Raw genomic sequence first — 26,495 nt, 5'->3', positions numbered from 1 at the left:
TTGGATCAAATATAAAAGTCAGCCGAATTAGTGTTGATACTGCAAGGAGATGTATTGTGTGAAAATAAATGCCAGATGTTGTTTAATTGCTGATATATTTATGATCCACCTCACATATTCAGTTTTGGCGGCAGTTCCTCATGTTTGTCCAGAAGTCTTCTCATCAGGGCTCTATAAATAGAGAACTACGGCAGATATGTAATATTTAATGCAGCCGAACCGTGTATTACAATGCCGTTATGTAATGACTTTCAAAGAGAAAAGCAAGCACACTCGGAATAAAGTATTATTTTATTTTAAAAAAATGTTTTCGGATTTCACATCGCATAAACACCATCTCCCACGTGCATTGCGGCTAAACCATCCAATCACAGAGCTTGAGGATCTTGCCTACGTATGTTTCCGGTATTTGTTAATGACGATGTGATGTGAGATGTGAGACTGGAATTGCACAGGGGAAAATAACGTATCTATGCCACAATTTTAGATGAAGATTTTTTTAAACTAATATGTTTGCGCTGTGGACCAACAGTAAAAATGTACGGGGAAGGGAGTAGCAATAAAGATAACACCATTAAACAGTTACACAACATAACAGAAATAATATCGATAGCAGCGTCCCTAGCAACCACCTTGGTAGCAATGAACACGTTGTATGGACACAATTTCCTGAAGTAATCTTCGTAATAACTAGCAAACTAAAAATCATGTGCATCCACTGCACACATAATCTGAAATAAAAACTCATATTTCTCGCATCAAATGACATCAAAACGCATTTTAATGGCCAAACTAACCTTAAAATAGGCATTTTCCACCGAGAATAAAACGATGGTCGGCCATGTTTTTTGAGAGAAATTTGAAGATCACGTGACATAGATGCCAGCCATTGGAAATGAATGGTGAAAAAAACGTAGGGATCTTACAATTTCAGAGGCGTTTTTGTAGAAATACTACATCCTACGTTCTGGACCAACATAGTTATTAGATGTGAGACTGGGTTGAGAGAGACCACTAGCAGTTTGGTGCTTCCGTTTCATTACAATGACTTCCGTTACAACAAGAATCCCCCATTTTCAGTTGTGTGTGTGTGAGGTGTTCAGTAGTGAGTATGAGAGGACTTCAATAGTGTTTGTGTGAGGTTAATTGTCAGTTGAGGTACATTTTTAGTAATAATAATAATAACTAAATAAATAACTCTAACTTGCATAATGATTTAAAGGACAATCATTGATCAAGTAAGGGGTGGGAATTAATAAGCATTTGCTTCCTCCTACTCCCTTTCGGACACCTATGATTTTTTATTATTATGATTAATATGAAGACTTTTTGTTGAATATATAAATATTATCATGAATGTGGATAAATACTGTATTTTAACAATATGGTATTCTGTTTTTCAAATATTTTTTTTTTTTTTTTTTTTTTTAATCTGTTCGAAATAAAGATTGAAATGAAATTTGATTTATATAGCACACTTTAAAGACAACGTCATCTCAAGGTGCTTCACAAAGCTATAAGGAAAAATAAGTATGTGTGTGAGGTTTAATTTTCAGTTGTGTGTGTGTGAGGTGTTCAGTAGTGAATGTGAGAGTATTTCAGTGGTGTTTGTGCAAGGCCAGATGTTTTCACTAGTGTGTGTGTGTGTGTTGCACTCAAGGACTCAAGCGGACATCACCATCACAGTTCCCTCAACCACCGAGGAAGAAACGCTCTTCCTCACCTTCACGCCCTCAGGCGGAACCTTGCGGCGAAAACAGGCAACTACATGCACCAACTAACCCTGCTTCAACAGTAAACATAACATGCAAACATTCATATGTAGTTGGCACAAAGAAACTAGACAAATAAACATAACACATCGTGAACTATATCGTCACATGTGCAAGTTCAGTTTGAATGTTGGCCTACACGGCCCTTCATAATATATTATATAAGTCTACTCCTTTTCCATTTGTTTGTACTGTACATTTGATTCTGTAATGCCTTAAAATTCCCCGCTCATGACTAACAAATCATTTCAGATTCTGATCCTAGTGGAAATTGTAATTACATGTAACAATGTTTACAGGTGAGCCTTTGAGTCTTTTCTTGGAAATTGTGTGAAGCGTTCACTAAATGGAATAATGAATAAGGCTGCTAGTGTCTTGTGAGCCTTGCTGAAATATCTGACATTCATTTCACGTTAAGAGATGTAAATTCTAGGGTTTATTTCGAGTTTAAATTCCACCACAGATGGCAAGTTGCATTTGTTATCAGGCATAGATGCATCAAACCAAAATCCCTAGTATGGGTAAATGAATCCGCCCATGCTGATTGGTTGCTGTGGACGGTCCATTACACCACAGTGGTTTTGGGGATTGCACACCATCAGAACATGACAAAGGCTAATGACACAAAAATAGTGGATTCAATCTGAAATGTTATTTTTCATCTGAGCCACCAGTGATTCTTAATGTATAAAGTGTCTCCTTTGCCTCAACTGATGAAACGTCTGCATTAAAGACAATTTAAAGAAAAAATTATATAATCAAATATGCTAATTTAATTAATGCATTAAATCATAATGAGTCTGTGTTTCCTAGACTCATTATAAAGTGTTACCATTGATGCATTGCCAATACATTGTGCAGTGTAGGCCAGAGTGTGAATACAGTTAATTTATGAGTAACAATGACATTATTGTGCAGAGAAAAGCATCATGAAATATGAGCAATATTTTAACTACAATAACTCACAGGAAAAAGATGATCAGACATGACAAAAGATGTAAGTGATGCTGAAGGTGAATGGATTAATAACATTAACATAATGTCAAGACACTACATTTTATATAATGATGAGAAATCAAACCAGAACAGAACAGCATTTACAGTTCTATTCACTGCAGATAATGTCCCCTGACCCAAGCACTCAAAATAAAGTCCGCCAACTTTAAAATGTTTAAAACATCAAGTTTTCAGGAATCTAAACAGAATAGACAGTCAAAAAGTATCATATTTTACTTAAAGCTAGCCCTTAAATAATCATTTCATTATTAATAAAACATACTAGTTCTATTGCTAATGGTAGTGCACATATAATTGAAGTGGGTAAGCATGGTGGTTGCAACAATGGCTATTTCCACTTAAATCTGAAGAGGAACACAGAGGATGGGTAAACCAAATAGAGCAGGAGAGATGGCTCCAGATTTATGGAGAAAATGCAATGTTTGGTGTGTCTATCGCCTCTTATCACGGGCAACGTAAAAACACTGGCTGATAGAGTGAACGAGCAAACGACGTGAGTAACGGCCCGTCTACACTACAGGCATAAAAAAATCTTGAAGCTGGGCGTGTCTGAAGCTTGGCGATTTTTTGCGAGCAACGCGACCAACAACCAATCACATGAATCTCCCGCCCCCGACATACAAAGCAATAGCAATGTTAAAACGAAGTAAATATATATATATAAACTCTCCAAACAGGCGAAAAAACTAGCAGTTTCACCCACTGTCTCTGCCACCTCCCTCCATGCCTGGTTCCTCCGGTTTGTATCCCGGTAAATAGTTCTGGTCGTAAAGAACCGGGTGATTTGCAACCGTAATATCTCGTTTGGAATATGAGGAAATGAACTGCGGTCTGGCTCTCCCAGCTTGCACGCGGTTTGATTGGCTGCGCTTGCACTGGCGGGATTTGCATAAACTGGATTTGATTGGCTGATGCCAAGCATCGAGCCTCAAAGTTGAACATTGTTCAACTTTTGTGGCCGATAGATGCTCGTCATGCTTGCAAAGCCATGCCATGCTCCCCACAATGCAGTTCGGCGAAGATTAAAAATCTTCTACGTCACCCCATTCAAGTGAATGGGCGAAGCGTTGAAAGCATTTTTCGATGCCTGTAGTGTAGACGGGCCGTTAGGAGTCAGACGATTTAAAGTGCTTCATAGAAACATGGCTGCACCAGGACATATTTGACAACGTTTCCATAGGTGGCTTCCAGACACTTTCGGGCAACATTTCCATGAACATCATTTCTATCTACAACAACTTATGTGATGGCTTCCAGACTGTTTGGGCCAGAAAGGATTGCACCGAGAGCTTCACCATGTCTTCACCCTGGGCCTGAGTCTTCAGAATGTCCCTGTGGTTTGGAAGACGTTTCGTTCTTGTGCCTCAGATGCTGTGTCCCTGTGGCTACAAGGACCTTTGTTGCTCACTTCAACTCGTGCTTACATAAATGTGAATGGATTTTATTCTATCATTAAGTACTTTGCAATCGATTGATTGATTTTTCATGAATTATCAAAATTGAAATGAATCCAACATGTAAAGATGTTGTCCCATGACTGATAAATGACTGTTTGTGCAACAATTCCCATAAAAAAATATTTGCTAATAGTAATACTGCATTCCTTACATTTTCTGCATTTTTAGACAATAAATCTAACTATTGAATTAATTATTCTTAAGCCAGGAGTTCAAAAAGAAGGTACATAGTAAAGTATTACATTTCTAAAGTAAAATGTAAACCTGCTGCTGATTCCCTTTACATGAATACAAAAGCTGCAGAAAAAGCTTTAGAGTGTGCGTTAAGTTACGATTAATCTTGCCAATGTTTCTATTATTCAGAGATTAGATGAGGTTTCTTTGCCAGCCCTTCTTCTTCACTCAAGGTTTTGAATTGTCCAGAACATAATACACTTTTTATAGATAAAACCTAAGCAAACGGCATCAGAGAAAGTTGTCCAACTCTGGAAACCCAATGAATTTGTGGATACAAAGTCACAATATAAATATGTCACCACAATGGGGAAATTCGGAAAATTAGTAATATTCATCCCGCTTCCATCACATTAGTATGCATAGAAAGTGACAGGTGCTGTGACAGGTCACACCTCTCCCTACTTATGCTAATGAGCTAAGTCCCGCCTCCCCTTTGTTCGAGGTGTGAGATCTCAAGTAGGTGTGATATCCCAAGTAGGTGTGAGATCCGTCGATAGGAGGGGGGTGATGTGTATTCACAGGTGTGAAAAGCCCCCACTGTTGCGCCTTATGGTGTATAATAAAAAATGTTTAAATCACATTAGTATGCATAAAAAGTGACAGGTGGGCCCGCCCCAATTATGTGATGTCAGAAGACCGAAGGGGTGGAGTGAGATAAAAAAAAAAAAGAACCCTGTGCAGATAAAAAGCCAGTCATTTCCAATCATCAAGTCATCTTTCCAAAAAGAAAAAATGGCCAAGAGACGCCTCGATATGGGTTTAATCAGCGAGACGCCTGTGAAAACTTACCGCCATCCGTCCGGAGCGCCAATCAAGAAACGGATGCAGTATCTATGCCCGGTTCAAACACCTCCGGTCGAAGATCTTGAAGAGAAATGGCTTCTGGAAAATGAACATGTGTGGGGATACGTATTCAACTATATGGCGAATGAACTGCATTTCTACAATCTGAAGAATGGAGAAACGTATGGACCCCACAGTGTTAAAGCAACGTTGACCTCAACAGATTGGGCTGTGTTAACTCTGGTGTCTTCCAGATATCTCCACGCAACCATTGTATCCGAAGAAGTAGTTCATCAAGAAAACACTGTGGAAGCAGCGGTGTACAAGATATGTGCAACAAAAAGCAAAGAAACGCAAACAAAAAGCGAGATCAGAGAAGAGTTTTCACCGTTACCCCTCAATGTGGAGGAAGAAGAAGGAAATATCCCCCCGCCGCCAGAAGTGAAAAGAGTCCTGACAAGCACCGTCTGGGAAACTAAAAGCGGACCATCTGGGCGATGGTATTACCGCGCAAGCCGTTTGCTGACGCAGGGGGGAGGGGTTCTCTCTAAAACACAGTGTCCTGCCATCTCTCTCTGTTTCTGCTGATGTGTAAAATATACAAAATAACGTTTTATATACTTACTCTCTTGTTAAAAGGTGATGAAGTTTGTAGCGTAAGCCAGCCATCAGTGTTCTAGTTTTAAGGATCGAAGGATCCAATGTATTTTTTAAATGGAGCAGAAATAGAACTAGTCTCCCAGTGCAAGTATCTTGAACAGAGAGTGTCATATTGGACTCGCACATGACTTTTTAAGAAACATATCCAGAAAGTATCCAATACCATTAAAATTTCAACTTGCAACATTTTAAACAAATTAGACCTTTTTCTTAACTGTCAATGCTGCAAAGTCATACCTCCACTGTATGATTCTATCCCACATTGAATACTGTTTTACAAACTGGTCGTTTGCTTGTGCCACACACCTGAAACCCATAGAACAGCTGTTCAAGAGAGCTATCCAGGTGTTTGACAGAAAGCCACAGTCATACCACCACTGTACCATCCTTGAATATGCTGCTCATGCTCTTTCTGCATATCATGTATTTATTTTTGCTGTATGTATATATTTGTTTTAAAGTGTTCATCAATGTGCACTACGGTAGCCCTGAAGAAAATTAAACATTAAAATATGTTATCGATGTCCCCATTCCCAGTTTGTTTTGGGAATAATTGCGATGTTTACTATGTTTTTTGTTAGCTCTTAACAAAACAGAATTTTTGTAAAAGACTGCGACTCTAAAAGGCAAGTTTGTGATTTTAACACTGATTCGATGAAACAATACATTATACAATATTACGACTTTTTTACGACATATTTTTAAGACAATATACTTGTACCTTTTTTTTTTTGTTGTTGTAGGGCTTCAAGATATTTTGCATGTCATGCATAAACACGGTGTCCTCTTTTCCTTGAAACTGACGTGCTGCCCGTTTTACAAAACAAGTTATTTTTCTGCTTCTTCATCCTCTGCATTTTCCTCCCCCGTCCCTCTTCCTTCAGCCAGCACAACAAGAATCAAGGTGGATCTGTGAAATGAAACACCTCTTCCCAAAGCGTGACTTCCCTATTGAGAGCATGCGTCTAGGGCAGTAGGGTCTAAACCAATTGGCCAGATAAACTAACATGCAGAACGTACAGTATGTTTGAAGACTAACCATTTATCCAGTTCAAGCTGTCTTTAAGATGTGACATTGCGCTCTGACTATTTCCCGTAAAATGGTGACAAACTATTACTTATTCTTACATTTGACCTCTTGCTGCTTGGTTGAAAATGATAGTTGAAAAATAACTTTAAAAAAAAAAGACTCAAACAGCGAGGGACATTATACTGGTGAAAAAAACTCTCAATTCTACAGATGACTCCCCCTCCACTCAACGCAATAAGTCCCTCCCTCCACTCAGCAAAGCATCTAAAACTAAGGACCCCACTAAGACGACAGTTTGAAAACTAGCTATGGATCTGAGAAAAACCAAGTCTCCCCCCGTGAGTTGCAGCCAGGAACAAACTCCTGGACTACCATCATCACCACCATTCTGGACACCCGAATCTTGCAGTACTACTGCTGCTTATTTTGCTCCTTGGGCCAAGACGTCTCTGTTTATGGACACAGTGAAATCAGTGTTGGTTGATATTGTGGAGGGGGTGATACATCGGTACAGAGAAGAAATATGCAACGGATGCCGAGTCAGTCACCCCGGCCAGAGGCAACACGATTGTCTGAATAACAAGCCCGATTACAACCCGTTAATGAAAAGACTCTGTCTCACCGACCGCTCCGGCACCTAAAACGGGGATGGTTGTTAGCATCTGGTGCTAGCTAGCTATGATAACGGATAGGCTAAGAGGCTAATGTACCTAATGTAATGTTTACACAGTTTACTTTAGTCTAAGTTATCTCAGTGGGTCTGAAACAGTTTGGTCACCATATATGGAAATACATATTTCCAAGGCACACTTTTATATTATTGTAATGTTCCACAATAGGAGACGGAAATTCAAGTTCTTAGGTTCAATAGCTCTTTTGGTAGTATACAAATACAGGTTCATAGGTCACAGGTTGCAGGTCGCAGATTCAACGTCACACAGCACCCTAAAAAAAATCGAATGAATCTAAAACATCGATGAAATCATTACAATTCATACTATTGGACATACAACAAATGCATTAAAAAAAAAACAGTAAATAGTTAAATATGCACAAAGATACATTTAAAAAAAGTATTATTCTTATCATTTTTTTTATTATTGAAATGTATACAGTTAAATTTCATATGGGTGTTGACAGATGTATCCATAGATTTAGTTAATTTTGCCCTCAAAGTGCACAAGATTGATGCATTTAACTTCCCGGGGGCCTCCGGACCCCCCTAGAGGACATGAGGTCCACCCTCACTTAAAACATATTCACATGGATAGGATACTAAATAAATGTGCACACTTTTTATATAGTAACCTTTGTACCTCAGCAGGAGGGAGTTAGTTTATAAAGGTCCTTCACTGATCACTTAACTATCACACAGCTGTGTGCAGCATTTACTGTAAGAATCACACATTTATTCAATAATGCAGACTTAATAAATGACCATTCTTTGTTGATTCTGGCTGGAGTGTTAATTGACAGTAGTTACATAAGCTTCAAAACGAGCCACAACTGCGCGTGCACACATGCAGAACTTATAGAATTAGCAATACACCCCTGGTGATGATGATTTTAGTATTATTTTCTGTGATGATGGAGCATCAACTTTTGGATCAACCAGATATTGACAGATTAGGGTTGTCCATAACAGTAACTTTAAACATGTGACTGACTCTGTATAACATTGTTTTCCTTACTCTTGTGATTTTTGTTCATCCTATCTAAAAGATAAAAAAACATGAGTTCATTGTTTTAAAAAGATTTTTCACGATATAATAAAATACATGAATCCTGTAAACATTTGTAGTATAGTATTCTTATTTTTGGTATTCCCTGACATTATCTGTGTTTCTGTTACAGATGCCTACTCAAAAAGTGTGCCAGACATGCAGGCAAAGCATAGGAGTAGCAAGTAAAAAATGCAAACAATGTGGTGCCATCCAACCCTACAAAGAGAAACTCTCCAAGCAAAAAGAAAAGGTTGCACAGGAGTGGAAGGCCACGCAAAAGAAAAATCACAGTGTCCACAAAGTGTATGACACGACACATTTACTGGTAAGCTTTTTTCTCTTGCAGATGTCAGTTATCATAAAAAAGTGTGTAAATAATCCCTGATCTTAATCTTTTTATACAAATTGTTAAATTACTTGTGTTAAGCAAAATTGTTGTCACCGTTGTATTTAAATCTGTAAAGGCATAACACATTTTTTCGAACTGATGTTAGATAGTGTTTGTACTTGCAAGCACCCAGTTTTAGTAAAACATTATTTCTTAACCAGAAGTAACATAGTTCAGGCCAGTGGTAATTCCTAGAATCAGAGCTTCAATGTACATGTTTTTCTAATTATATCTTACAAAAGAACCTGCATTTTGGTGTTTTATATTTTATTTTGGAACTTCATGGTATGGAAAACACATAATTATGTGACTATGGTTTCCAAAAGTAAAATAAATGAAATATCATATACATTTTTGAATAAATGGTAAAACCAAGAATGTCACAGAATCAAAACCAGCCCATATTAATATAGTGCTTGAAAGACAATCAAGACCTGGAAAGAGTTAGTATTAATAAAAAGGCCTTTAAAAGCACTTTCATTAAGCTTACCAGAGTTCGTGTTCGAACAGTCATTTCAAAATTCCCCTGTAACACCAGCTTTACATCTGAAGTGCTGTTAATGCAGAACTTTGAACCTGAAATGATATAGGTTATAGCTTGCTGACATGTTTCAAAGCTAAATGTAGCTTATTCAGATATCTGAATGTGAGAGTTAAATGGACCCATATTAGGGATGCCAGAAACTGACCATGATCAAAATCGGACAGCCCTGGCGAATATTAATCGATTATTCGCCGCCGAATTGAAACTAAGCCAGGAAAAAAAAGAAAAACATAAATAATAATAAAAATATATATAAATAAAATCGAATTTTAAAAATAATTTTCGATTATGGAGACTGTAACGAATATTCAAAAAATACAATAATCGCTGGCATCCCTAACCCATATAAAAATAACTATGCCCATGTAAAAAAAACTCAAAGTGAACCCGAGCTCGATAAACTTCTTTTTTTTTTTACAGTTCTTTTTTAGGGGCTCCCCTAAAAGGGGTCTAAAATCACACCTGGTTAATTGTGGGGTGCCTTCCTCAATGTGCACACGTATCACATCAGTGCATTTTTCACTTATGCAAAATAAATGGAGTTATAATGGCTTTAGGTGTGTGAAAATGTTTAGAGCTGTTGTGTACATAATATTTCTTGTTTTTTTGTGTCCATTGTGTTCCAGCTCCACAAATGGAAAATGTTAGATCGGCGTCCCATCCTCCTTCTTGCCAAGAGAGGCACAAATGGTTTTGCGGCCGATTGCATCTGTCCATGGCAAATCGAGACAGAAGATGGTAACAATGCACTTGTTACCATAAAGAGGATTTACGAAAGCCTTATTAATGGTAAAGTATACAAATCTGCATGCTATATTTCAGCAATTTATCTGTTAACATTTTTTGTAAATTAGTTGCCCAGTTATCTGGTTTTAAATGTAAAAAAAATGTGAATCACTGTTTACCAAGTAGTACAAATATGTTGTTATGTCTTGTTTTGTCAGTTAAAGGGCCCATGTCATGCTTTTCTGGTTATTACCCGTCCCCTTGTGTGTTATGAAGCTTTTCCTGCATGTAAACGGTCTGCAGAGTCACAAACCCTCAAAGTACACCCTGTAGCGAGTAAAACTCTAACACAGAAAATACCTGTCTATGCTGCTCTTTTTCAATTTTTTTCTTCCTGAGTATAGTGACGTAACGGGCATAGTGACGTACCGGCTCACACACTCACTCAGCCTTATCTTTTCTCAGCCGAGGCTCCGTGGATCTCCTCACGCACACACACACACACACTGACAGCCTGGCTGTGAGTGTGTGTGTGTGTGTGTGCGCTCAGGCTGAGTTCCTCGCTGTCTCGCAGACCCCACGCAGCAACCAGGAAACAACACCAGTAATCCAGCTCACAATGCCTGCTCCTCGAGCCTCAAACGTCCCGCCAACACGACACCCAGACCCCACGCAGCATTCTCATCTGTTTGTCCTTACTGGTGTCATTTCCTGGTTGCTAACAAACGCCATTGTAACACATAATCACTGATGTTCCGCTGTTTCATTTTTAGCTGTAATTACTCAGATTATAAATATATATGGCGGATTATACTTGGTCATTTATTCACCACGCGTCTACTTTTTTTTCTTCTCAATAGTGACTTTGGCAATTGAACCTGAGGGCCCTTCAACCACACAGGCAGAAATGGCCGCAGACCCAGGATCAGACTTGTCTGTACCTCTTACCACCGAGACTGACACTGAGTTCACTCTCTTCCTCACCCCTGTGTCCTCCGGCCTGACTCCTGCTCTCTCCTCCGGCCTGACTCCTGCTCTCTCCTCCGGCCTGACTCCTGCTCTCTCCTCCGGGCTGACTCCTGCTCTCTCCTCCGGCCTGACTCCTGCTCTCTCCTCCGGCCTGACTCCTGCTCTCTCCTCCGGCCTGACTCCTGCTCTCTCCTCCGGCCTGACTCCTGCTCTCTCCTCCGGGCTGACTCCTGCTCTCTCCTCCGGCCTGACTCCTGCTCTCTCCTCCGGGCTGACTCCTGCTCTCTCCTCCGGCCTGACTCCTGCTCTCTCCTCCGGCCTGACTCCTGCTCTCTCCTCCGGCCTGACTCCTGCTCTCTCCTCCGGCCTGACTCCTGCTCTCTCCTCCGGCCTGAGTCCTGCTCTCTCCTCCGGCCTGACTCCTGCTCTCTCCTCCGGCCTGACTCCTGCTCTCTCCTCCGGCCTGACTCCTGCTCTCTCCTCCGGCCTGACTCCTGCTCTCTCCTCCGGCCTGACTCTTGCTCTCTCCTCCGGCCTGACTCCTGCTCTCTCCTCCGGCCTGACTCTTGCGCTCTCCTCCGGCCTGACTCCTGCTCTCTCCTCCGGCCTGACTCGTGCTCTCTCCTCCGGGCTGAGTATCAAAAGTCTCAGTGCCATTTGAACAGTTTAATTGAGCACAATGTGATGTTAGGCAATGTTTAGGAGGTTATTGCTGAACTTCAACTTATTACCATCTTTTAATTCCTTGCAGAATGTCCCATTCATCAAGGGTCAGACACTTTCCCCTACAAAAAACTACTGAGGGAACGAATCAGGGAGGTTTGTTTAGAAAATATTTTTAAATAAATAAACAATGACAATAATGTCTCCGTGGAACCAAGTCTTATCTTATTGGATTTTCATATACTTTGTTTAAAAGGAGTGTTTCAGTCTTAAGCATGACTGCTAATGTAAATTGAAATTACAGTAACAATAATTTATTATTAATTTAAGGTTGAGGTACTTGTGTAATGCTTCATGTCGCATTAATGCATCATGTCCAGCCATTTATTTGTATATTACATTTTTTCTTGTAATCCTTTGTAGGTGAATTCCTATTCTTGGCAGTACAAATATTTTTTTAAATAATAATAGTATTCCAAAATATTAAACTGATGGGGAAAATGCTATTGACTATGTTACAGTCCTTCATATGTTTGAGTTAATCGTACCTACTATTATTTCAAATTATCATTTGATTTCACTGGACTTTTTGTATTTACATGTATGACATTTGAAAAAAATGAAGTTTACCTAAAATCTGTGTTTCTTTACTCAGGGCAATACCGAGGTGTTGGTGCAGTGGCAGTCTTGCTCTGGATGGTATGTATCTAATCTGAAGTTTCCTTCAGTGTAGCTGATGGGTCTGGCAGAACAGGGGCCACAAAGTAGTCTTACTAACCAACTTCATCAACCCTGAGATCACTAACTTAAACATTTTGGGTTCCTCAGCAGTAAATTGAATTTAGTTGATCACATGGGGGTGGGGAGCCATGTCATCAATGGCTCTATCAGACGTTTGCGCCATAAAGTAAGACATCCAAGTTCTCTGCCCTTCGTCATTCAGACATCGCGCCCTAGAAACGCTGTCTGATTGTAACACATAAGCAGGGAAGTAGCCTACATTGAAATAGAAATTAAAATAAAATATACAATAGAGTTTATCCTTGATCAATATCACTAAAGGTTAAATGATTGATATGTGAGGCTGGATGGTATTTGATCTCTTTTGTAATTACTGACTTGTTACATTTGTTCTTAACAATTATACTATAAGTATAGTTAGTAGTAGTAAGTAGTATTATTTCTGTGTGCAGTCTTGCAGGCAGTTGTCTAAGTTTAGTGCTGTATGTTTGGGCATTGATAAGACAGCAAATTCAAAGAATTGGTCAAATGAAACATTGACTTTGAAATAAAAAATGTACCTTGTATTATATATGATGTACGTGTTATATATAAATATATACATTATACTGCACTTTCGTCATGATATTTTTGAGTGACTTAGTGTATCTTCTCATTTGAAATAGCATTGTCAACATACTGTAGAACTACATATTCCAAACAGTTGAAAAAAAGTAATACTTTTTGCTGTGTTTCTGTTTTACAGTGGGGCGAAGTGGAAAAATTCCTGGGAGCCAAAGGAAAACTTTCCCAGTTAAATATGGCTGACTTTTTTTTTTTCTACTTTGGAGTAATAAAATACATATAAAAAAAACATCTATGTCAGTGTTGTGCCTATTTGTGTTCTTATGTTATCAGTGAGCTGAAGCCAAGACAAATACAAATATATGTTTTAAGTGTATCCATACAAACTCATTCTCTAAAACTGTCATGATTGGTCTGTTGTGAATGACACCCATGAGGAAAAAGGTCCTATACATTATATCACATCGGCAGGGCTGTGATGTGATGAGGCCCTCGCGAGCGTCGACGGGGGGGTGGTGTGTAAACTCTGGACACACCAAGCCGATTACAGCTAGTGGAGCCTCGCAGCAGAAACTGTGGCGCGCTCAATTGCGCCGCATTTACGCATCAGATGAGGCTCCCTCCACAAGATGAGGGCGAGAGGCAGACGCAGTCTGTGATCGGCGTGTATGGAGGGGCGGGCCTGCACATCGGCATATCACAGACTGGTGCATACATTGTACAGGCGGCAATTTGAAATGGAACGCAGCCCACACACGGCAGACAAACCCAAACACGTTTGGAACACGCCACCTCCAGACACATTAACATGCACTCCCCTAACATTCCCCTAATCTGACATTGTATTTCATTCCATAACATATAAATATACTGTTCACCCATGCGAAACACACACACTGAAACCAAAATAATTTACAAACATGTAAAAATCTTTCATATGCAATGGAAACTTCTGAAGCAATGGAAACAGGAGTCAGAGAGACACGAGGAGAGCAGGAACTTTGATGGCAAACTGATGGTTTATTCACAAGACATGTTGTGTGCCACGAATTGACACAAAAGATGCCAAACCAATTCTGAAGATCTCTACCCCAGACCCATATTTAGCTAGTTCTGAGAGAAGAATCAACATTGTGCATAACAAGATAAAACCAACACCTCTATCAGCTGACGCCAATAGGCAGGAACAGGGAGACAAAACACTGAGAGCACAGCAGCCAAGGCTACAGGTGCCTGTGCTCAGTCAGGACAAGACCTGGGGGGTATACCACGAAACTGGTTCAACCTAACCTGGATATGTTTGAGTTAGCCGGTTGGCCTAATCCAAAACATACGCGCTCTCGCTAAACGGTACTACGACACGGGTTATCAAGTGGATCGCTGAAGCCAGCCGTGTCCTCTCTAGTTAGGTGCGCGTTCACATGAAAGGGGTGGTATCTGGAGCATTCGACCAATCACAAACATGGAGAAGCGTACTGACAGCGCAGCGTCATACTTCCTGAATGAAATGTGAACTTTAATATTAGACAAATATGAAGACTTTAAACATCCATGACTTAAACACTTTATCCAGGATAAAAGCCACATAGCTGCACCTGCAAGGTGAACACAGCTGGTAAAAGAAAAAGTGTTTGAATGCGTACATTAACAGGTTTATGATATCACTGCCCCGTCTAAGACACGATCTGACTTTAATTACATTTGACTCGAGTGTTTCGTCAACTTAATGTGTTGCTTAAAATAATACTTCTGCATACAGTATGTGACACTGTAAGTGTTGCACGGCCAGTTACGGCTCAGCTGACTCAGATAAGGAAATATATGATACATTATGATGTGATGCCGCGGACTGTACTTAATGTTACTTTGATCCGGTTACTTATGTTGTGGCAGATATTTAATTAAGCTTTCTTAACGCTAATGTTATAATAGTTAGATTGCTCTAAAGATGGGAGGTGATATTCTATTAATGTTCACATTCACACGTGAACACGTTTGGTTCTATGCAAACTCAGTCATATCCATTGTGATACAGTTATAAGGCTTCAAGAGACTGTCAGTGGAGATTAAAGGGGATCAGGAGCTCACGTCTTCTCAGAGTCCTTGGTATCTGGCTTGATGATTGTCTCACATTTCTAAACTTCATGTAAATAACCTGCTTAAAAAGCTGAGGGTTAGGCTAGGTTTCTTCTACAGGAACGAGTCCTGTTTCTCTGCTTGAGGCCAGGAAAAGGCTAGTCACTGTGACCTTTTGACCTGTGCTGGACTATGGGGATTTGATGTATATGAATGCACCGGCCAATTGCCTGGTCCAGTTAGATGCTGCGTATCACAGTGCACTGAGATTTGTGACAAACTGTAAAGCATTAACATATCACTGTACCCTGTATGCAAGGGCAGGTTTGCTTTCACTAACTGTACGGAGGCTCAGTCACTGTTACATTTTTATATACAAAGCCATGTTAGGGAAACTTCCATCTTATATCTGCTCCCTGATCTCACGGAAAATTGTAAGTGGCTACTGCCTGAGATCGAATGCTGTGGTTTTATTAAATGTGCCAACTGCTAGGACTGTCTTAGGGAAGACAGCTTTTAGATGCGCAGCTCCACTGTCTTGGAATAGTCTGCAATTTAAATGGAAACTGAGCAATCTGATGCCACTAAATGTTTTTAAAGCTCGGTTGGATGCTACTCAATCGGAAGCTGTTGGTACCGGTTCATGTGGATAGTTATGTAAATGATGTTGTATGATGTCCTTTTGTTGTTCTGTTTATGTTTTTATGTTTCATGTGGAACCTACTTGAGCAGGTCTCCCTTGAAAAAGAGATCAATGATCTCAATGGGATACACCTGTATAAATAAAGGTTTGAAATTAAATGAAATGAGAGTCATCATCATCATGTTCTCTCTGCTGCTGCTGCTGGCAGCTGGAAGTGAGTCAACACTTATTATACTGCTGTTTAACAGGATAATCTGTCATATAACTTTTTTTTGTATTTGCACAGGTGTGAAGTGTGAACAGTTGACACAGCCAGCCTCTGTGACTGTGCAGCCAGGTCAACGTCTGACCATCACCTGTCAGGTCTCTTATTCTGTTAGTTCATAATAATAATAAAATTCAATAACGCGCTTTAACCACTAGGTGTCCCTTTCTATCAGCAGTGCACCGTTATGGTGTAAATACAGCCTATCTACCAATTGGATCAAATATAAAAGTCAGTCAAATTAGTGTTGATATTACGAGGAGACATATTGTGTGAAAATAAATCTAAGATGTTGTTAAATGGCTGATATATTTGTGATCCACGTCACGTTTTCAGTTTTGGCGGCAGTTCTTCCTGCTTGTCTAGAAGTCTTCTCATCAGGGCTCTATAAATAGATAACTACGGCAGATATTTAATATGTAATGCAGCCGAACCGTGTATTACAATGCCGTTATGTGATTAGCTCCAAAGAGAAAAGCAAGCAAACTCGGAATAAAGTATTATTTATTTATTTTTTAAATGTTTTTGGATTTCACATCGCATAAACACCATTTCCCAACGTGCATTGCGGCTAAACCATGAATCACCGAGCTGAGGATCTTGGTTATGGATAGAAAGGATCCGTCTTGTGTAAAACTCTCGCGAGAGTTCGGCTGAATGTCACGTGGCTGAATGTTTACGTTTGGCAGGCAGCCTTTCAGTTAGGATCGTTAACATCAGTGGGCCACAGCAAATGATGGTGAGAAGCTAAACTATCTATTAATTATGTCAATGACAGGGAGTGTGATTGTTGAAAAGCGGTCTTGCTGGTGTTCAAAGAAGAATGACAACACTGTAGATCACCAACACTATGGTTTATTTTTTATTCACAGGCAAGTCAACGTTGTCGCAGTAAAAGTCCCAAGATAGCTCCTGGTGCAATAAAATGTTCCCTTGCAGTGTTTTACTATTATGTCTGATGTTTCTCTATTAATATTCCTGCTGCATTAATGTGTATGTTGCATCATGTTACTGCTGTAGATGTGTTTCCGAGCCGCTCCGATTACAACGAGAGTTACAACGAGAACGTGACGTCATATTTACACAAGACGGATCCTTTCTAGCCATAACCGAGGATCTTGCCTACGTCTGTTTCCGGTATTGTTTTTGACGGATGTATTTTGTTATAAACACATTCCTTCACATTTAAATTAAAATGTACATTAAAGTATTTCGTGAGGCTTTCTAAAAATGTTTTAAAATATAACTACGGTTCGAGTTGAAGAGTTTATAAATTAACATGAACCGAAGCTGTTGCCTGGTAACGCAATCGTGCAACGTCACGTCCGTTAATTCCACATCCACACACATCGATTTAATAAATTAATGTAGCCTTTGTATCTGCTAAAAGAGGTGCCGACCAGCTGGGGCAACAAGAAAATTGGCGAAATTGAGTGTGACTATTACGAATTAAATCATTATTATATTAATATTGATAATAATAACAACCGACCGTCGGGGTAGCATTTGATTGGCATTTCCGGGTATATCTCCACTGGTTGGGCCACGTTAACAATACTGTGTAATTGTCACGTTTGAAGGGACGAAATCGTGACAGCTTCACGTCTCCCATCATGGTAAATCGTCACATGTTCACGTCTTGCCGTGATACCGGGTTGTGCTGACCATGTCCATGCCTTTATGACAACAGTGTACCAATCTTCTGATGGCTACTTCCAGCAGGATAACTCACCGTGTCACAAAGCTGAAATATTCTCCAACTGGTTTCTTGAACATGACAATGAATTTTACTCAAACGTCACAGTCCACAGTCATCAGACCCAAATCCTACAGTGCACCATTGGGATGTGGTGAACCAGAGATTTGCGTCATGGATGTGCAGCCGACAAATCTGCAGCAACTGCGTGATGCGATCAGGTCAATATTGAGCAAAATCTCTGAGGAATGCTTCCAGTACCTTGTTTAATCTATGCCATGAAGACTTAATGCAGTTCTGAAAGCAGATGGGGGTCCAACCTATCCTAGCAAGGTGTACCTAATTAAGTGGCTCGTGAGTGTATTACTTAGCTCAATTTTTATTGTTAGTTTGTGTCTGTAGGAGTAAAGTCTAGACACATTCTTTGGATGTAAGCATTGGCTAATTAAACAGATCATGATTAAATGACATGATGATAATAAGGGTGCTCACCAAAACCTTATACCAGGGGTGGGGAAACTCCGGCCCTCGAGGTAACTCGGATCTGAAGGTGACTGATAACTGCTAATGGAATTTACTTGAATACCAGACATAGTAAATGCAAAGCAGGATCATATAAAAAAAAGGTAATAAACAAGCCATTCAATCGTAATACTCGTTTTAATACGTTGACATGCATAATAATAATAATAATAAATGGGATTTATATAGCGCTTTACAACATAATAGACTTGTTAAGTCCTGTTCGTTGTCCTGTTTGTTGTCCTCATCACCGTCCTGTTAGTTTTCCTCATCACCGTCCTCATCACCGTCTTGTTCGTTGTCCTCCTCACCGTCCTCATCACCGTCTTGTTCGTTGTCCTCATCACCGTCCTGTTCGTCGTCCTCATTACCGTCTTCAATGTCTTCCTCCATCATGAGAAAAGACGAGTCCGAGCCAATACAGCTGTAGGTGCTGGTGACTCTGCTCAGTTTCTGCTCCAGAAGATATTGATGGTGTAAAATACAGCAGTGCAGTCCCCTGTATCCCTCTTCTGTTATATCGCTTGGAGAAACTAAAATAAAAAGACAAAATGACAGTCTATGTAAGGCAACTTTTAATTAGCATTGATGTTGGTTCCATATAAGCAATTTGAATGTTTAACTCCGAGGCTGTATATTAGCTAAAAAGATTTGTGATTCAGAAAAAATGCAATCATTACATATGCTATTCAGTGATAGACATTTGACACTGGGAGGGGGGCAGTGGCAAATGTTATAAATCGGTATTTGTGGAACATACTTTGGTTCCTGATGTCGTCTTTTGTCTGATGAAGGAGGTGGTCCAGTTTGTCCAGTGCCTGCCTCAGATTTTGACAATGCTGGGTCATCTCCTTCACAATGATGACTTTCTCCTCTTCCATACGCCTGACCAGCATAACCTGGTCAAAAAGTCGCCTCTTTGTGCGCAGGTTCACCACTATAATGGAAAAAACACAAAATATAACAACCACAATGGTAAGGCTAATAAAACAAATAATATCAGTTTGTATTCAATCTTTTTTAATTAAATTGACCAAAACCTTAAAATCTGGTAAAAAAAAATTCTACCTCGCCGCTTGCTGAATTTTTTTCAATTCTGTCTATGTTGGCAGAATTACATTCAGTATGTCTTGAGATTCAACATTAGTATGCAGTTCAGGGTGGTCAGGAAGGGTTTTACTGTTTCCATAGATATGCCTGTCCCAGTGAGACTAGACTATTAAGACTTGATAGGGCAACATCATACAGACCTTTCAATATAATTATTTTAAAATGATTTGTTGTGATCATGATGATTTGTGACACCTATGTTGACAGCTCTGTGTTACATTGGTGATTGTATTCTAGTACTTCAACTGAATTTATGGAATATCTAGGGCAAACAAAAACAAGTTGTTTCTTACCATCTCCTTGCGCCTCCCAGGGCAGAATGACATCCTCAGACAGACCGCATGCTGCTTCTGTGTCAATTTTCTCTGAACAGGCATCAATGGTGTTGTACTGCAGTATCCTCTCTCTGAGTTTCTTCTTGAGCTCTGTCAGTCTTCTCCGTTTGCGTTGCCTTGTTTGGTTGCTGTCTGTAAAGTAAAACAAAATACAAATAAACTAATATTAATAATACAAACAACAACAACAAGAAACAAATATTGTTTCTAGATAACGTAATAATAAATACCATTTTGTCGATAGAGGTCGTGTTTCTTTCTTCGGAGGGAATAAATAATTTCATCTATTTCTCTCTGGAGCTCCTCTTGGCTACTCTGGGCTCCATGTTTCTCTTGAAAACAGAAACAACAAGGTGTAATCATAAAACATGAAGCCAAATGTTTGGAAATATGGAAACAAATCTATACCACAGTGATCATATAACATACCAGTGGCTGCCCATTGCTTGACCTCCAACACCTACTGCTCCGTGTCCTCCAGAGAGATGTTCAGCTCTTGCTTGAGACTCTCAAGATTGTCCACTTCAGTTTGTGCTCTCTGTGTAGTCTGGTTAGAATGTTTAAAAGGAAAAAGTGAATATGCGTTCCAGTTGGTTGAGAAGGTTGTTTTTTACTGAATTCCTTTATGCACATTAACTGACCAGACAACAATATGAAATGCTAAACACCTTCTCTTCAAGGTTGGCAAGTATCACCTTAGTTTCCCTTTTTTTTCAAGATCAAGCAGGATTAACATTATTATTATTATTATTATTATTATTATTATTATCCAGAAATTCAGATGAATCAACCTATAGTGCTTTATTAAAAACAAACAGAACAGAGACTCTCTTGGCAGAACAGTGTGCCATGGCAGCACCATCATAATGAAATGACTGCAGAATACATTCAATTCAACAACATGTAGCTAAGGATGGTGTTAAATTACTACAACAACAAACTCGGATAGTCTTAATATACATTTTGAAATGCAGCATGGACGTCTTACTTTGACAAATCTCTTTGAGAGTGTCTTGTGGAGATTCTCCACCTTCCTGTGGTTCCATTGCATAGCCAGCACGGTTATCATATCTGCTCTAGCTGTAAACACAAAAACATGAAAATTCATATGAGCTTTACAATGTGGCACTACTTAAAACTATTTGTTTTCCTCTACCAACCTGATTTGGTCATGTATTTTGTTGTCAGAGCTGCCCTTGAGAGGAAGCTGTTAACCTGTTCCACTTCCTCGCCGACAGTATTTCCAGCACCTTCCTGGCTTCTGCCACCCCACTTCACCTGCTCAGAATCATAAACAATGAGATCTAGCTATTTAGTTCAATATTATAATTTCTTGTACTGTACATCTTTAGTTAACATCAGTGTCAGGAGCAATTTCAGAAAGTTAAAATGTTCTGAGATTGAATTATGCTTTGAACTACAATGTCACAACTGCAGTTATTTGAAGCTCTGTTCATTCATTATTTCTACAGTACGGATATATTTACTAAAATAAACATAATGGGTTTTGGAAGCCTATCCTTGTGACAGTCTGTTTTGTAACAATTTTGTCAACATTTGTAACTATTACAATTATTCCACAGGCTTGAATAGAATATACTACATGATATTCTTATGTGCATTACAATTTCTAAAACATTTGAATCTAGTGACACAAATGTTTAACTTGCATACTGTACCTCGCATTTGCCTGTGTGGGCCTTGGCGTGCATTACAGAGAGAAAAGGTTTCATCTCTGTAAGTGGTTGGAGCTCAGGCAACTTTGCTGCCATCTTCTCCAAATAAGGCCAGTACCTGTAATGACAAAATCAATTAGCTTTTCCAGTTGCATGATGGCATAATAGTAAAAAAGATAAACCAGGTCCTTAAAATTACCAGTACAATCCTTGTAACCAACATCAGCATTTATCCAAATGAATGCTTTTTTTGCTTTAAATCTACTGGATGTGCAAGAATTAAATAGATAACACGTTTCCCACAAACACTTCCAATTTTGCAATAGTTATAACTACCTGCAGGCAACATCCATACAAAAGAATGTTGCATTCGCAACTTCAGCCAGCTCCTTCTGCAGGAACATTGGGTAGGCATATATTTCACCACGGTAGTGATTTAGGCCTTGTAGTAAGATGCCATGTCTGCACACAGCTATTTGCAGGCCTTCCTCATCCACCTTGGCCCTGGACTTGTGTGAGGTTTCTCTGCAAGCTGTGAATGTTGCCGGTCCACAAACTTCACGACCACTTTTCTGAAATAGACACAATCTGTTACATTTAACCCTGTGCTAAGAAAAATAAATAAAGGGTTAGGGGATTGAATAGATTCTTACAATCGTCATCTGGCTCCTGATTTTGTCGACAAAGGCAGACACTTTACTGTCCTGGGCAATGAACAGTCCATCAAATAGAGACGGTTCATCTGTCCTGCGAAATTCGAGAAAGACATTGTAAGCAACATTATCATACATACATAAGTTTGATTGTGTCCTCTATTTAATGTGGCCAATTTGCTTTTGCCATAACATTTTCATAAATGTGGAAAAGGTCTTTGTGAATTTGATCTGTAATTCTGTGTAAAGTCTTTTGTCACCATTATTTAACATTAGTGAAAAGTTTACTGACTTCTTGTAAAAAGGTAAAAATAAAAGTACATCCTTTATATTGATGGGCATGGAATAGGGCAGAGGAAGGCATAGAAAAAGGTTCCTGGGCAATTTAATACATTTTTCATGAAGCGATTATATCCAAAACTGGTTCTTAGCTCCAACATATCCAACTAACGTCAACCATTTAACATTTTAAAGTTGAGTTAACTTTACAGGCGTCATATATAATAATGTTTATGAATTGGATTTATATAATTATGTGTAATTTCAAACCAACTATTGTTTTCTGATGGTCTACAAACTTTGGAAAAAGAAATTGCAGAGTTGGGGAAAGTTAAACATTTCAGCAAAGACATTCAGCTTAGTCAATAAAACAACAACTAAAATGAGAATATGATTTCACTGACCCTCTGGACTTCTTGAAGCGATAATGCTTTCTATTGCCATCTACAGCAATAGCCAGCATGTCAGGTGTGCATGCTGGGCATTTAAAGGGCTCCACCAGGCATAGATCTTCTTGTCTGTAATTACAGAAGGCAAACTCCCGAAAGACTCGGTGGAAGGTATCGCTACAGATTCTGCCTGTCTGGAAACAAGAATGGTATTAATTTGGTTAATTAAAAGTTTGGTATTCAAAAATCTTGAAAACCACATTTTATTCTTACCCTTCCTGTGGAAAACGATCGATGTTCAAGCATTTTTATAAATACTTGCTGGGATAATGCTGGGCTGGCCAATTTCATTTGCTCGAATGATGTGAACACATCAAACTTAAAAATAATTTTGCAGCTGTCGGTTGCTGGCCAGTATTTGTATCCCAGCAAGTCACCTATGCTCGGGGACCATTTGGCGGAACAAATTGGACAGCACACAGAAGGCAGACGAACGTTGTATGGACCTGAGAAAAAATATAAATGTGCAATTTGACAGCTATCTATGCAATGTAGGACAAAAGTATAATAGTAATCCTGTATTTCTGCTTGATCGTCTTCTGGTGGCAACAAACCATTGATAGTCACCAACACGGTCTGCTTTCCTGGGATGATGGTGAAATCTTGGCTTGGACCACAGAAGCAGATTTGGGATGGCGGAGGAATTGGAAGCAGACACACTGCAGCAAAGACAATTTCAGAGATTCATATGCATGTTAGGACATGTTAGGAAATGTAGTCAATACAAATTGAGACATTTTAACTGTTAAAGCAAACTTCCGACATGGTGAAAATGATGCCGCTGTATATGTAGTGCACATTAGGAAACCATGGTAAGGGAATATGTAATACATTATTTGAACCCACCTTGTTCACAGAGTCCATATTGGCCACTTTCATCCACAACCACTAAGGATGTGGGAGGAATAAGTCTGTAAAACCCATCAAACATGGCTTCCCTGTCATGGAAGACATGTTTACCATGGATAATAGGGTCACATGCCGGACAAAGAAAGGGAGTTCCTGCTGGAACACAGTCCAAGCACCGGACCACAGCATCAGCAGTTTTGCATTGGAGACAGGAACGTGTAGTGACAATCTCTGCAGCCAATTTCAAATTAAGGAGCTCTGGCATTGCAGATCTGAATTTTTGTTCACGTTTCAACTGTCTTTGGGTCCATGTTGATGCAGTGGGTGTTTCTTCTGATGATGCAGGGACAGTGAGAGAACCCAACAGGTTTCTCAGTGTCTGAAGATGTTGATCTAAAATAACAAAATATAAAACAAATCATGGAATTTAGTTTAATTAAAAAAAGATATTCCATACATGGCTTTTCAATTTACAATGTATCATGAACAAAGCTATTACATAATACAAACAATTACCTACATTTCAAGTTGAAGGATAATTTAAGAATTCATTGTGCATACCAAGACTTGGGACCTGTAGAGGAATCTCATGTGTCTCCTCGACCTCTGGGGACTCCTGAGAGCTGGAAGGTTTAACTGCATAAAACAAAGTACGATGATATGGGAAACATTATTGAGGACCGACCAACGACATTAAAACTTAATGAAACACTAGAACTAGATTATATTTTACAGACCAGATCGATTCTTATTCCAATGTTGGGCTATAATGTTCCCATCCAGGTCCCTCTTCCTCCAGGAAACATTTGATCCTTGCTTTATTTTCTTTGGTATCTTCGGTTTCTTTGGTTTCTTTGGTATCTTAATATATAAATATATAAAAGAGATTATATATTTCCCTTAATTGTTGCACACACATCTTTGTAATGTGTGTGTCTGTTATCATTTGAGTAAATGTTATAATACATTTTTGGATAATGTTGTACTTGCCTTATTTGCCAACTCATCTGCGAGGGCATTCCCTATCTCTAGCCATTCATTCAGTTGCTTGGATGCCATTTTTAAGTGAGGATAAAAAGGGCAAAAACAAAAAAGGATGAACTGACATACAGGGAGGGAGAAAAACAAAACAAAAGACAAGAAAACGAGAGGGGTGAAAGAGAGTAGGAAGAGGAATATGGCTCTGAAAAGAACCGTTGATTTTTTTATGATAATAGGCTACTTCATATAATAATTGAATTGATAGATGACCTGAAAAAAACCAAACAGATGAACTCAGATTAGCTGTGCTATCATGTAATTTAATTGTTGCTTCATAAATAAGCATTTGCCAAAATAAAATTACAGGCACCAAAATCAATCAAGTCCCAGGTAAATCAGTAATTACAGGGAAATATATTTCTCTTTTTAACTAGATGTGATGCTTTCACAAAACTTAAGTTGAATTAGCGAATGTTTAAAGTAGTAAAACAACTATGACCTGATGATATTCAAGTGTTGAACTTACCCTAACTATCATTAATGCAACATGTTAGGTGACATTTCGAAGAAAAAAAAAGTGTGTGCATTATAAAAAACGCCATGTAAATGTCAACTATTATTATTATTATTATTAAAGTGCCATTTCCTTTCGCATTGTTTACGTTCATATCGTGTCCTGGTCTGGTTAGCTGAATATACATACTTTTGCCATTGTTATGTGTTATGTCACGTGCTACCAAGGGTTTTGTTTGTAGGCAAGATTTTAGCTCCTTTTGTGCGAAGGAGAAAACTCTCCCTCCAACTTGTTGTAGACGAACCTTCTTATATTGCAATACATATCCGTTAGCGCATATAAGCTAAGCGCTAACCTTTACAGCCATGCTATTGCTAACAACATGCATTCGCCTATACTGCCTATGCCACGGGCCAGCCCTAAAACGTAAAACTGAAATATCGTGGTTAAACATGATTAGTAGAAAAACGACAGGATTAATTAAAAGCGTAAACAAATCAAATGAAATACAGAAATCAGATTTACCACTTGTAAAGCTCTGACGCTCTTTAACAATTCTTCTTCTTCTTCATCTTCTTCTTCATCTTCATCTTCTTGGCTCGTCGCACTTTTATTGATGCGCAAGGTTAAAGTTCACGGGATTACGATCGTGACAAAACGTGACAAAAGGTCGTAATAAACTGCTGCTAGAAATGAATAATGGGAAAGCTACGTGGCTATGGGTCGTAATATCGTGATCAACACTGCTTAAACAATCGACCTATTTGGTCGTCTTTTGTAGGAGGACAGGCTGCATCGCCCAGATGGTCCGCTTTTAGTTTCCCAGACGGTGCTTGTCAGGACTCTTTTCACTTCTGGCGGCGGGGGGATATTTCCTTCTTCTTCCTCCACATTGAGGGGTAACGGTGAAAACTCTTCTTTGATCTCGCTTTTTGTTTGCGTTTCTTTGCTTTTTGTTGCACATATCTTGTACACCGCTGGTTCCACAGTGTTTTCTTGATGCACTACTTCTTCGGATACAATGGTTGCGTGGAGATCTCTGGAAGACACCAGAGTTAACACAGCCCAATCTGTTGAGGTCAACGTTGCTTTAACACTGTGGGGTCCATACGTTTCTCCATTCTTCAGATTGTAGAAATGCAGTTCATTCGCCATATAGTTGAATACGTATC

At 39.2% G+C, this 26,495-nt stretch overlaps 2 protein-coding genes and 1 long non-coding RNA gene across 4 annotated transcripts; 1 reads left to right on the top strand and 2 right to left on the bottom strand.

The window, feature by feature from the left end:
- The first annotated feature begins 8,716 nt into the window (after positions 1-8,716).
- On the top strand, positions 8,717-13,742 carry LOC307036484 (uncharacterized protein). 2 transcript variants are annotated; one of them, XM_079676841.1, is made up of 6 exons: positions 8,717-9,005; positions 10,239-10,350; positions 11,199-11,951; positions 12,059-12,126; positions 12,626-12,669; positions 13,457-13,742. In XM_079676841.1, the coding sequence occupies exons 1-6, from the start codon at positions 8,811-8,813 to the stop codon at positions 13,506-13,508; spliced, it is 1,224 nt and encodes a 407-aa protein (XP_079532967.1). In that variant the 5' UTR covers positions 8,717-8,810; the 3' UTR covers positions 13,509-13,742. The 2 variants fall into 2 exon arrangements, with proteins under 2 accessions (XP_079532967.1, XP_079532966.1); XM_079676840.1 differs by having other exon boundaries at positions 8,718-9,005; positions 10,239-10,401; positions 13,457-13,740.
- Positions 13,743-18,909: 5,167 nt separating this feature from the next.
- LOC307034778 (uncharacterized protein) lies at positions 18,910-23,910 on the bottom strand (the record flags this gene model as incomplete). The annotated part of the gene is made up of 14 exons (XM_079673661.1): positions 18,910-19,036; positions 19,238-19,414; positions 19,881-20,054; positions 20,153-20,254; positions 20,352-20,469; positions 20,911-21,002; positions 21,083-21,200; positions 21,602-21,716; positions 21,935-22,170; positions 22,252-22,345; positions 22,935-23,113; positions 23,193-23,425; positions 23,534-23,638; positions 23,826-23,910. 10 exons carry the CDS (start codon positions 23,908-23,910, stop codon positions 20,383-20,385), a joined length of 1,344 nt encoding a protein of 447 aa, XP_079529787.1. The 3' UTR covers positions 18,910-19,036; positions 19,238-19,414; positions 19,881-20,054; positions 20,153-20,254; positions 20,352-20,382.
- A 99-nt stretch (positions 23,911-24,009) lies between these two features.
- Positions 24,010-24,893, bottom strand: LOC307034645. The gene is made up of 3 exons (XR_013806954.1): positions 24,566-24,893; positions 24,390-24,464; positions 24,010-24,221 (listed from the first exon to the last, which is right to left on the bottom strand). It is a non-coding gene; the product is annotated as an uncharacterized lncRNA (long non-coding RNA).
- Between the last annotated feature and the right edge of the window lie 1,602 nt (positions 24,894-26,495).

This window comes from Notothenia rossii (assembly GCF_949606895.1).
Source record: "Notothenia rossii genome assembly, chromosome: 4".
Taxonomy (NCBI): Eukaryota; Metazoa; Chordata; class Actinopteri; order Perciformes; family Nototheniidae; genus Notothenia; species Notothenia rossii.
The sequence above is the reverse complement of the archived record's forward strand: the minus strand, read 5'-3'. Positions and strand labels throughout refer to the sequence as shown.